Genomic DNA, 13,480 nt, shown 5'->3' with positions numbered 1-13,480 from the left:
GAAGGTTGCAGACCAGGCAGTGTTTCGTTGTGTTCTAAGTTATGGGTCACTAAGTCTCAGTCAATCGGATGGGACCTCACAAGTTACACCCTTTTTTGTTTACAACAATGGCAAATGTGATCAGCTTTCCTTGAGCTCCCTCTCACTAGGCACCTTGCTAAAATGAATGGGCAGATCTCCTTTCTTTTGATGAGCAGGTCAGAAGTAAGTTGGATGCCAATTGACTTATGGCTCCTACAGGTTGGAAAGCATTTACTTGTCAAGGGATCTAGAAGGTGAAGCAGAGAATGCAGCACTAAGAGGAAAACAACAATTATGAGCAGCCATTGCAAGCTGCCTTTAAGTGTTACCTCATGCTTCCAAAAGTTTCACATAATTAACTAATTTCTCCAAGAACAAATTAGTTTTCTCAGGCCTCCTTCCACCAGAGGATATATGTCTCTCACATATTACTTAATACCTAACAAAATTTTAGCATGACTTAATTACTCAGCATGCAACTCACTACTGGAAAACTTTTCTATCAACCAAAACAATAAACATTAAATTATTTGGTTATGAAGGAGTTAAATATAAACATTAAAGTCCTTTTTGGGGAATCTTTCAAATCTTCTTGCTCCAAGACCTTCCCCTTGCTGTACTGTCTTAACAACTTTTAGAATCACTGTAGTCTCTTAACAGTGTTGTTGGTAAGTGCCATCAAATCAGCTGTGACTCACAGCGCCACTGTATAGGGTTTCCAAGGACTGACTGGTGAGTTTGAATGGCCAACACTGCAGTTCAAACTGACCTGTCTGAACTCTCTTAATACCTCATAGAAAGTCTGGACATGAGTTTTATTATCCTCATTTTAGAACTAAGGAAATGGATGCCCAGGATGTTTGATTTACTTTTTTTAAGATCACATGGCTAAACAGGTGATGAGGCCAAAGTAGATTTTAGTTTTGCCAATTCTAAAGCTGTGTGTTTTACTTTTCTCTACATTCTTCTGTCATTAGACTTGCTTTCCATACGACGGGCCAGGATTCCAAATTCTCCTGAGTTGTATATTTACCCATGTAGCTCTCCCTTTGCTATTCCTAAGTGTATACTCTGAGCTGCCATTTGTTGGGTTCAGTCTTCTTTCAGCGCCCCCTTTTCTTGTTATTTATGGTGGTGTCAGTCCATATGGTCTTAACTCCCATTTCTTACTCCTGTTAAATGTCTCCTACATGTCTGTTTTCTAGCAGTCAGTCCTGACTTTTCTCTGAAATAAAATTCATCTGTACTTGTCCATTTCAAACACTTTACAATGAAAAAAATTAAAATGTGTGAAGTTGGTACTAAAATTATAATAAACAAAGACCAGAAAAAGAATAACTCCAGTACTTATTTTTCATTTTCTTTTATATTTAGATCTTTCTGAGATAAGAAAGGTGATTTTCATGTGTAAACATTGGAACAACCTCAATTATATTAGTATTACAATCATAACCATCTTCTAAAGGAGATGCTAAATGAATAGTTTAATGGAAAAATAGTTATATTTATCTTTCAGAATAGAGAAACAGTATCTGCATATTTGAGGTAATATCTGTCTAACTGATAGTTCTCCCAGCCATGGGAATCACTGCTCAGTGGATACAATACACATTGCTTGTTTAAGCTCAGACCTACTCTGCTGTAAAATCTGGCTACCTCAGTGCTATGGCAGTTGTGCAGAGAACGGTCGACCCTCATGTAAACTGGAAAAGTCAGAATGCTACTGATTATGCCATTAACACAAATGTCAACAGAAAACAGACAAGTGCAGAAGCACAGCAACAAAAATGCAGTCATCAATACAGCCGTCTTGTAAGAGTAAACCATAGTTATCATCAGATTAAAAAAAACAAACCTAAGGTCAAAGGTCACACTGTTTTCACTGTTTGCTCTTTCTGACTCTTCCCTATAAACACAATGGCTAATTATGATGATCTAGCCTTTATTTAATGTTAACAAATTTGGTGATATTGAATACTATTGTCAAACATCATCATTAAACAGACTACTATTATTATTGAAAATTCATAAAAGTTTTCAAACTATTAATGGTGTTAATCAACTCAAAAGTCTAATAATGAATTTTTCCTTTTATCAATAACCAGCCACTATACACTAATGTTTATATAAATATGTAAATATGGTGTTTAACATGCTTTTATTTTTCTTAAGAGCTGGAATACAGACTTTACAATCTATCTGAAACGCCATCAAATACTGTGACAATGGCATCACCGTACAGCCTATGTGTGGCATTAAAGAAATTGGCTGGTCACATACAGTGCATGTTTCCAAACTGAACTGTGAATTTCTTAGAGGCTAATGTGATTACACACTAATGGTCTTGACACGGTGTACCACATCTTCTTTCACAAAGTTCACAGGCTTTTCTTATTGCCTTTTCCTACATGATCCTGTAAGAAAAAAATATGACTTAGGTAGTTATATCAGAGTGAGAAACAGATGAAAAGATACAAGGACTTCGCTTTTTGTAAAAACGGTACTGTGTGGCATCAGCTCTCTAACTTCGTAAGTGAGGAGAAGACTCATGATCAGTATCAGCCCAAAGCTGATGATTCCTGTGAAGTGGAGGTCAGACACACCTCCAAATCTCCAAGTGTTGTGCTTTCTAATACTAGTTGTCTCTTCCACAGCAGTTTCTACTTCTCTGCTGGATTCTAGAATTGATTGTAGTAACCACACAGAACTCACATACTACAGCCAGTTATGGGGTTTATTAAGCAAGTTGTTGTTGTTGTTAAGTACAATTGAGTCAGTACCGACTCACAGCAACCTTGTGTAAGGTTTCCAAAGAGCAACTAGTGGGTCTGAATTGCAGACCTTGTGGTTCACAGTCCAGTGCTGATCCTACAGGAGTCCTCTTAAAGAAGTAACAGGTTATAATTCAGGATCAGAAATGACTCAGGATACAGTTCTTCAGTCAGGAAGCTTCTTCTCAGCTATGCCCAGACAGGTTCCTCTCTCTTAGCACTTGGTCCCCTAGGGCCTGGCCTCTACCTTGCCTTTAAGTATTACAATGCTCTTTAGTTTTGCTATTAAGTGCCAAGAAGCAATTTACTCTGCCCGAACGAGTCCAATGGCACTCAACTCTCACTCCCCAGGTCAGTAGGCTCACAGTAGTCACCTCAGACTGGGTGCTGGGACGCTCACTGCACCATCCTGCTCCGGTCTGCTAGTTCTGATGATGCTGTGTCTGCCACTGCTTCTTGCCACCTCTAGAGTTACAGCACTCTCTGTCTCCTGGGTCTAAGAGGTTTCCAGTGTAAAGGACAAGCTCTGCTCTAGGCTCTTCTTGGTGGGAAAGAGATTTCCTCTCTTTGCTTCTGGGATTGACTCATTTTAAGACTAGTGGGATGGCAAAATTGACCAACTCCCTCACTGGGGTTCCATATACTTTATTTTACATAGTCCTAAATTGGGCTGCTAATCTCATTCATGGTCAGCAGTTTGAAACTACTAGCTGTTCCATGAGAGAAAGATGAGGTTTTCTGCTCCAGTAAAGATTTACAGCCTCAGAAACCCTATACAGGGTCACTATGAGTCAGAACTAACTCCAAGGCACATCATCATCACCACCACCAACCCCACAAGAGTTCCACACACCTTATTTACAGTTAGGCTGCCCAAATCTCGTGGTAGGCCGCAAACACCTTATTTGCATAGTCCCATCCAATCATTTTGTGGGAATCACAGGGCAATAAATGGCTAGAAGGCATAGTAAATAATCCACTGAACCTACTTAAAAATATATTCTCCTTTCTGTATAGTTATTATGAGACTAATAAAATGTGAAAATGTGGATTGAGAAAGGCTCCGATCTAAAAATCCACAAGATTTGTGGGTTTTGCTTGTTAAAAATGTCTAGAAGGGAAAAAGATAACATTCTTGAAAAGTTCACTGTTTTCCCTGCCTAATATGACTTTCACAAGGAGCTCTGGTAGTGTAGTGGTTACGAATCGGGCTGCGAACCTTAAGGTCAGCGGTTCGAAACTACCAGCCGCTCCGTGGGAGAAAGATGAGGCTTTCTACTCCTGTAAAGATTTACACCCTCAGAAACCCGGAACAGGGTCGCTATGGGTCGGAACCGACTCGACGGCACTTAACAACAACAACAATATGACTTTCACAGATTACACCAAGAAAAGAAAAATTCCTAAAAATTTCCTACTCCAAATCCAGTTGGAACTCTTAGCAAGGGAAAAATCAAGTAAAACTAAAACCAAATAAAACTAGTCTCTCTTTCTTTTTTTAAAATCTTTCAGATATTAGCCAATAGAACTGGCTTCTCAATTCTATTGTTTGCTGATAATATTATAAAGATGACTATATATGCTGTGGGTTAATGCGCTGGACTGCAAAGTTGGTTTGAACCTCAAAGTTGGCAGTTCAAGCTTATCAGTTGCCCCTTGGGAACCCTATACAGGGTCACTTGGGTTGGAACTGACTCAACGGCACTTAACAACAATAACAATATACAGGGAACATGGTGACTCGGCAGGATAAGCACTGGACTGTGAACCACAAGGCTGGCGGTTCAAGTCCACCAGTCACTACGAGGGAGAAAGATGAGGCTTTCAATTCCTGCAAAAAATTTAGAGCTCCGGAAACCCTATATGGGGCCACTATGAGTTGGAATAGACTCTACAGCACTTAACAACAAAAACTATGCATAATCTTAAACTGGAGGAAAATGGAACACAGTAACCTTAAGAAATCATTTGGTCACAATGAGATACACTTCACACTAGCTGGGATGGATATTATAAAAACAGCAACAATAACAAACCCCACAGAAAATAAGTGTTAATGAGGATGTGAAGAAACTGGACTCCTCATCCACTGCTGGTGGGAATGCAAAATTGTGCAAATGCTTTGTTAAATACTTTGGCAGTTTTTCACAAAGGGAGATACAAAATTACTATATGACTCAGAGGTTACATAGCCAAAAGACTTAAAAACAGGGACTCAAACAGATATTTGATTCACTGCATCCCTATTCATAATCACCAAAAGGTAGAAACAACCCAAGTGTCTAATCAACAGAGAATGATAAACAACATACCTATAATTCAGCTATTAAAACAATAAAGTTCTAATATATATTACAATATGGATGAACCTTGAAAACATCATGCTTAATGAAACAAACCATATATAAAGGATAAATACTATATGATTCTATTTATATAAAATATGTAGAATCGACAAGTATACAGAGATAAAAACTATATTAGTGGCTACCATAGGTAGAATGGAGTCCTGGTGTGGTGCTGTGGGTTAATGCGCGAGACTGCAAAGCTGTTTGAACTGCAAGGTCGGCGGTTCAAGCTCACCAAGCTGCTCCTTGGAAACCCTATACAGGGTCGTTATGGGTCGGAATCGACTTGATGGCACTTAACAACAACAACCATGGGTAGGGGAAAGGGAAATTATTGTCTAATGGTACAGAGTTTCCATTTAGGATGATGAGAAGTTTTGCAAACAAATGGTGATGGTTATACAACAGTGTAAGTGTAATTAATGTGAACTGTATACTTGAAAATGGTTAAAATGGTGACTGTTGTGTATATTTTACAATTAAAGAAAAAAGACCACTTGGACTAAAAAAGAGTCTATATCAAGAAAAAAAAAATCTAAAATATATGAGTGTTATTGCTTTATTCAGGAACTTCACCAAGCTCTTGTTCAGGGTGGGCATTCATTCTCTCAAAGTAATTTAAATCACATTTCATTTAAGAACCAAAAATGAAGACAGTCTTGAGTGCTAAGGAATACTTTTCACATGTTACACCTGCGTTTATCTTAATACTTCAGTTAAAACCAAAGCTGTAATGAGCTGCTATTATTGACAAGTCCCTAAGTGGATGGGGATTTTCCAAAATGAAACTTAATTGGCAGGTGATGATAGCTGTGCTGCCAATAACCTCTAGTCAGTTCTGCACTTTAATTTCCAGAAGAGAGCCAGGGCAAATAAGGAAAGGCAAAGCTGCATATTTTGAAGGCAGACCAGCTGGGGAAATCCAAGTGGATTTTAAAAACACAAAGTGAAATTTGTTTAAATTACAGAAATCTTTCCTCTTTTGCCTTTGTATCCTTAATATTTTAACAACCCTTAATTTTATGATGATTTCCTTTAAAGCATATCAGCTATAAAAAATTGAGAAAGCTGTTAAATTTCCCAAAGAACCTAAAGATATAATTTAATTACTAAGGTATGTCTGACAGAAGTACAATTCATAAAATAAAAATCTGATACTGCTTTTAACCACAGATGATATATCCATGTTTCTCTAAGTAAGGTTCAGAAGGTGAACGTCAAAATGTAAGAGTCACTTCTAAGAAAATGGTTCTTAATTAATGATGCCTAAATGTCAGAATCTTATATAGGTCATACTGGATAAAGAGTAAGACGTTATAAAGTGGGTGGAGGAAAATGTGACCAAACAAGACATAATTAATAAGCTTTTAAGGCTGTCTATATAAAGTGTTTTCTTGTTTAAAGTTATTTAAAGAGTCTTCTTGCATAGAATTCTGCTGAATATTCATAGGAGTCTCATAAAAAGGTATTATAATTCTCATTTGAATAATGAAGAAGCCAAGGGGCATGGTTGTCAGATGATTCTCCAAGGGTTTTGGACCTGGTAAGCTATGGAGCTGTTTTTTTCCCCTCCTTCAAACAGAAAACTGGTTTCATAGGTGATGAGAAAGTCGACACATCAAACATAGTAGAGAGGCAAGCACCTTAGGTATTAGCAACATCAGAAAGCCATCACCACTCCTTGGGCTGGAGGGACAAGGGGAAAGATGGCGTTACCAGATGAAAGCTGGAACTTTGGTGGTCCTGCTAAGTGGAAACTGGGATCAGGGAGGCAAGAAGGGGGACCATGAAGGAAATGCCTGGGAATCATAGCTTCTTGAGATACAAAGCAGAACAAACTGGGATGAGAATTAATTCAAGAACACACAGTCCAATAACCAGCATAAACCAAAGAACACAATGGTTAATGATGGAGATTCTGTTGATAGATTTCCTGACTTTAAATCCCAGCTTTGAATCCTATCACTTTCTAGTATAGTGACCTTGAATAAATTATGTAACAACTCTGGGCCCCAGCTTCCTCAGTTACAAAATGTCGTTGTTTTTGTTAAGTGTTTTTGAGTCAGTTCCGACCCACAGCAACCCTGTAAAGGGTTCTCAAGGAGCAGGTGGTGAGCTTGAACTGCCGACCTTGTGCTTCAAACCGACTTTGCAGTCCAGTGCATTAACCCATAGCGCCACACCAGGACTCCCAGTCACAAAATAAGAATATTAAAATAATTTCCTGGGTGGTTATGGAGATTAAACATATATGAAATCATTAGCCAAGAGTTTGGTCCAGAACAGACACCCAGTGAATGCCATCCATTAAATTGTTTTAACAACTCATCATATACATACACAAGTTAAATCAAGGCCTAAATTTGCTAGTGAGCAAGGCTCAATTATTAGTATGGTAGTGTTCTGTCAAATTGGTTCTGACTCAAATAGACCCTATAGAGTGGGATACTTGACATATCTGGGATAGGACCCTTCTCAAAGAAACAGGTATTAAAACTCCTTTCTTGGAAAGGAATTACTCTTAAAAGATTTCTACATCTTTTGCCATGAATGCATATACTCCAAGCTGAAAATGGTTTTAAAATTTAAAAAAAGATGTATATATATATATGTGTGTGTATATACATACATTCATCAGGGATGAGAAAAATCATTAGCAGTTACCACAATGGAGATATTCAGCTACTTGCCCTGAAAATTGAAGGAGTATTCCTATTTTTCCTTTCCCCATTCAGAGAACTAAACGTTTCTGAACCCATGCAAAGCCCACAGGCATGGATACTCATGCTGCTCGAGACAACTTAACCTCACAAACAGGAGAGAGGAAGAAAATCAGTTCTATTTCTAGGTGAAAGTCCTCTGAAGTGACTTCTTCACTTCCTGTGGTAGATTTTGAAGGATGCCTTGAAGTTAGTAATTTTCATCAGGTCCTGGTGAGACTGTCAATTTCAGGATCTCAACAAGAGGGTTTCAAAAAGTTTGTGGTAGCACCCCCTCCACACACAGAGTAGACAGGGATGGGCAACTTGGACATTGGCTACCCAAAATGAGGGGTGGGGGGCTACAAAGGCAAGAAGTGACTGGCTTACAAGCTTTTAAGAGGGAACCTAGATCCAGAGAGCCTGGAGGAAGGTAGAATCTCCAGTGAGTAGTATTCAATCTGACTAGGCAGGGCTGATGCAATGAAATGCAGACTGGTCTCTTGTGATACAATAGTGAATAATTGTTATCAGGACTGATTGTGAGGGTTGGAAATGTAAAGGTAGACGTTTTATAGCAAGAAGGGGAGTGATTAACTTTTCAGTCAAGGAGTGGAGGTCCCTAGGACCATCAAGGGAGAAGAGCAGAGAGCGGGGACCCTACACAGAGAAGCAGTGATGCCTGAAATGGAGCCAGAGATGATGACGTGGAGCAATGGAGCAGCTGGAGACTTTAGATCCAGAGAGGCAGAGCGACTGTATGCTGAAGACCTGGGGGGTACTGGGGAAGGATTGCATGGAGGGGACTGTAACCATGGCAATGAGACGATATACAATCGAATGAATGTAAAACTAATATTCTCCCATGTAAACTATCACATAATTCACAATAAAACATTTAAGAAAAAAAAAAAAGTTTGTGGAAGAATTCCAACATCTTTTACATCCCAGACCACATGACTGAGGCCCCTCGGTGCCCTGGGATCAGCACACAAAGGGTATACACCTTTCTCTGAGTGTCCTTGTCTTTTTCTTGCTATTTTTACAGTTGCTTAAATTAGCAAACAAACCAACAGGGAATGTCAAATTACAAATGTATTTTTGATTTCTTCTTGACTATTTCTAAACTAAGATTAAAGTGGGTGGCATGAGAAAAAGCCATTCTTCTCCCATAAACTTCTATAGGGGAAGCAATATTGAAGATGATGATGAAAATAATTGCTACTGCTTCTGGAGTGTGTGCTCTCAGCCAGTGTGCTTAGCAACCACAAACGTTTCATCCTCATTTCTACCTTTTCAACCACCACTGAAGGTGACACCGTATACATGAGTGCCACAGGATTTGTTCTAAAACGTCGAGCCACAAGCCGTGTGGTGTGAGACTTTCAGTGTTGCTGTGCTTCAACATGACTATGGCACACGTTCCAAACACCAAAACTTCGTTTTTCCAGGACCACTTCCTTTTTCAATGATGACTTTTTGTGATTCAACTATTTTGCTTAAAACTTCACTCAAACTGCAATGCACTAAACCTTTAATGTCTTTATGCTATGATTGCTTAAGTCCTAACCTTGACACTCTAGTTATGTGAACTCTTTAATCATTTAACAAAGTCAGGATTAATTATATCTGGGAAAGACTAATATCCCAAATAGCTGCCTTAGGTAATTCGCATCTCAACAAATATAACCCCAGAATGTGAAGGTCTGCCATTCACCTGAAGTTCTGAGTGTTCTTTCAGGAGCCGGTCATATTCTTTGGAAAGTCTTTCTGATTGTATCTTCATTGCCATCACATCATTCTGTGCCTTAGAAAGGGCTAGAAGACATTAAACAATTTCATTTTTAAATTTTTTATTTGAAAACAATTTAGAATTTCCAAAAAATTTGCAAGAATTTAAGAGAACTTTACTCAAGTCACCAACTTTCAACAACTTTTCATCATGCTGTATTTCAGTTAGCATATTCTCTATCTCTACACACACATAATTTTCTTGAACCATTCCTCTTTATTCCTTAACACATCACTGTATTTCTTAAGAATAATCAAAATATAACATTATATAGTTATCAATTTCATGAAATGTTATGTCAGTATAATACTTTATCTAATCTACCATCCATATTCCAATTTTGACAATCTTTCAATGATGTCCTTTTTAGCATTTTTTTCCTTTTAGTCCAATATCTGGTCCCAGATCACACACAAGGGTGCTTTAAAAAGTTTGTGAAAAAATTCTGTGTTTTAATTCCATTTTTCCATGAACTTTCTGAAGCCCCCTCCTATTGCATTTAGCTGTCATATTCCTTCAGTTCTCTTTAATCTGGGATAGTTCCTTAGGTCCCCACAGCCCTACCACCTCCCCCTGGCCTGCCTCTGGTCTTTTGTGACATTGACATTTAAAAAACAAAGCCAAGTTACTTAAAAAAAAACACACACACACACACAACAAAACTGGTCTTCATTTTGGTTTTTCTTGTGCTTCCTCATGATAAAATTCAGGTTATGTAGACCACTTATGGAATCTGTGATGGTATGGTGTGGTGCTGCAGGATAATGCACTGGACTGAAAGGTCGGTTTGAAATGCAAGGTGAGCTGTTCAAACCCACTAGCTGCTCCTTGGAAACCCTAAACAGAGTCTCTATGACTTGGAACTCACTCGACAGCTCTTAACAACAACATACCACCTATGGAGTCCTGGTGTGGCACTGTAGGATAAGCACTAGACCACAATGCCAGTTTGAACCACAAGGTCAGCGGTTCAAACTTACCAGCCGCTCCTCAGAAATCCTATGCAGGGTTACTATGGTTGGGGACCAACTCACCAGCACTTAACAACATGCCACTTATATATGAAATATGACACAGTAACATCAAATACTTCTCAAGGTATAACATATGGAGGCCCATCTGTCTGTCTCTCATTGGTTATCCATTTTATAGTTACCGTTTTCCCTGGTGTGGTGATGTAGGATAAGCACTGGGTTTCCAACAACAAGGTTGGTGATTTGAACCCAACATTTGCTCCTAGGAAACCCTCTACAGGGCTGATATGAGTTGGAACTGACTCAACAGCACTTAGAACCAAGGATGGTGGGATTTTGTCTTTCATACTTTGGACATGTAGTCAGGAAGGACCTGGTCCTAGATAAAGGCATCACGTTTGGTAAAGTGGATGGCCAGTGTAAAAGCAAAAGACCCCAACGACATGGACTGACACAGTGGCAGCAACACTTTAAGCTCAATCGTAACAACTGTGAGGACTGTGTAGGACTGGGAATGTTGCATTCTGCTGTGCATAAGGGTCACTGTAAGTCAGAGCATCTAATGACATTTCCCCCTTGAAGCACTAATATGTGGGAAGATATTTAAGACCATGAAAAGACCCTGCTCTTCATAAAAATGTGTTGTTATTAAGTGCAGTGGACCCTGTCTAGGGTTTCCGAGGAGCACTTGGTAAGTTTGAACCGCTGTCCTTATGACTCAAATCAACCTTTCAGTCCAGTGATTATTCTACAGCACAACACCAGAACTACCCTATATTTAGTATCCATTTGACAATTCTTACCCAAACTACTCTTTATTATTATAGTTGAAAAACGGTGATTTTTCCAACTTCACCATTTCCTCCCGCATTTATTATAAGAACGTTTTTTGCCTCTCCAAGGATCCACGTATCTGTCCATCCATTAATAGTATGAACTTATGTCTTAGTTTTTCAATGATTTTTTATTTATTATTGTAGTTAATTATGTTACTGCTCAAATAGCCCCAGATTTGGCCAGTGGAAACATCTTTTGACTCATAGAGACCCTGTATAAGATTTCCAAGGAATGGCTGGTGAGTTTGAACAGCCAACCTTCTGGTTCCAACCGACCTTTTAGTTCAGAGCTTTATCCCACAGGACTACACCAGGACTCCATCCTTTTCAATATGTTCCATCATTTTTCTTTCCTTTTTACCATTCCTTATTTTCTGGCACAAGCTTTCCAGGCTCATTTTAAACCTTCCCAGCCTCTGACCTGGACACAGCCTTATAATAATAGACATATCAGAAAGATCTGCTTCTGAAAATACTGATAGAAAGAAAAAAATATTTGTATCATTCTCGCTAAGAGATGAGTACTTTATATTTTCTTAAGAACAAAGAAAAGAATTTTCTTAAATTAAGTTGAAAATAACAGGTACATTCATAAATTGGACTCCTGATGTGATGCTGCAGGATAAGCACCGGACTGGTAACCCATAAGGTCAGCATTTCAAACCCACCAGCTGCCTCTTGAAAACCCTATACAGGGTTGCTATGAGTAGGAACCAACTCCAAGGCACTTAACAACAACTCATAAAATGAACCCATACTATAATTTCATTGTGTCAGAAAGATGGCTTTTAAATTTCTAAAGCTCACTTTTTAATTAAAATCCCTACCTTAAAAGAATTATAAATGCAGAATTATATATAGAACTAAGGGCTATAAATGCAGAATTATATATAGAACTGCTTCAGAATTCCAAGATTTGGAAAAATGATTTATGAATGTACCATATAAAGGGAAAATTTTTAAGTATGACTTCTTAATATCTGCTATTTCCAATTTCTTCATCACCTTCTATATATTTTGCTTATTAGCTTCTTCCGTACAAGATGCTGACTTACACGCTCAAATTTGCATGTGTGTGTGTGAGGGTATACAAGTGGGCTGCAAAAAGTTCATTGCAAATTTCTATTACCTTTTAATCCCATTTTTCCACATTTGGAAAATTTGAAGCCCCTTCCTATAAGTAGCACTTTAAGACTTTATCTAAAGTAATGACAATAAAAACATCCATCTGTTAGTCTTTGTTTATCTAGGTACTACAATTATAACCCAGTACATTAATTTTCTTCGAAGTTAAAAAAAAAAGATACACACACATCCATGTATCTATGTCTGTATGTAATACACACACACACACACATTCATATAGGCAACCTTGTTGCCTTTAATGGCTGAGAAACTATTAATTATATGACCATTTTAATACAAATATAAGTCACAGTCAATTTAAGTGCATTTTGTAGTAATACTTTATAGGTGGTGGTGGTTATGTGCCGTGGAGTTGGTTCTGACTCATAGTGAACACTGCATAAGGTATCCGTGCCTGTAAATCTTTATGGGAGAAGAAAGCCTCATCTTTTTCCCATAGAACAGCTGGTAGTTTCTAACGGCTGACCCGATTCATAACCACTGCGCTACCAGAGCTCAGGTAGTATTGTTAAATTTAACCTTCTGCAATGATAGAAATATTCTACATCGGCAGTGTCCAAAATGGTGGACACTAACTACATAGAACTATTAAGTACTTTAAATGTGGCCAGTGTGACTGAAGAAGTGAATTTTAAAACTTAATTCAATTTTTCTTTAATTACACTTCAGTTTAAAAGTCATGTGTGGCTAGTAGCTGCTAGCTGTACTGTAGCTGTATTAGGCAGTTGTTGTTACGTGCCGTGGAGTCGGTTCCGACTCATAGCGACCCTGTACCGGGTTTCCAAGGCTGTATATCTTTACGGGAGCAGAAAGCCTCATCTTTCTCCCGCGGAACAGCTGGTAGTTTCGAACTGCTGACCTTGCGGCTCACAGCCCGATTCGTAACCACTACG

General features: G+C 38.5%; 1 protein-coding gene across 1 annotated transcript in view; it reads right to left on the bottom strand.

Annotated features, from left to right (window-relative positions):
• Window positions 1-2,399: 2,399 nt before the first annotated feature.
• The window catches only part of BCAP29 (B-cell receptor-associated protein 29), a 95,534-nt gene continuing 84,453 nt past the window's right edge, over window positions 2,400-13,480 (bottom strand). Inside the window, exons 6-7 of the mRNA XM_006859351.1 lie at window positions 9,557-9,657; window positions 2,400-2,435 (exon numbers count right to left, since the gene is read on the bottom strand). Of these exons, the coding sequence (XP_006859413.1) occupies window positions 2,400-2,435; window positions 9,557-9,657 (137 nt within the window). The remainder of the gene's footprint in view (window positions 2,436-9,556; window positions 9,658-13,480) is intronic.

This window comes from Chrysochloris asiatica, unplaced genomic scaffold, assembly GCF_000296735.1.
Source record: "Chrysochloris asiatica unplaced genomic scaffold, ChrAsi1.0 scaffold00032, whole genome shotgun sequence".
Classification (NCBI taxonomy): domain Eukaryota; kingdom Metazoa; phylum Chordata; class Mammalia; order Afrosoricida; family Chrysochloridae; genus Chrysochloris; species Chrysochloris asiatica.
This window is presented reverse-complemented; position numbering and strand designations above follow the sequence as displayed.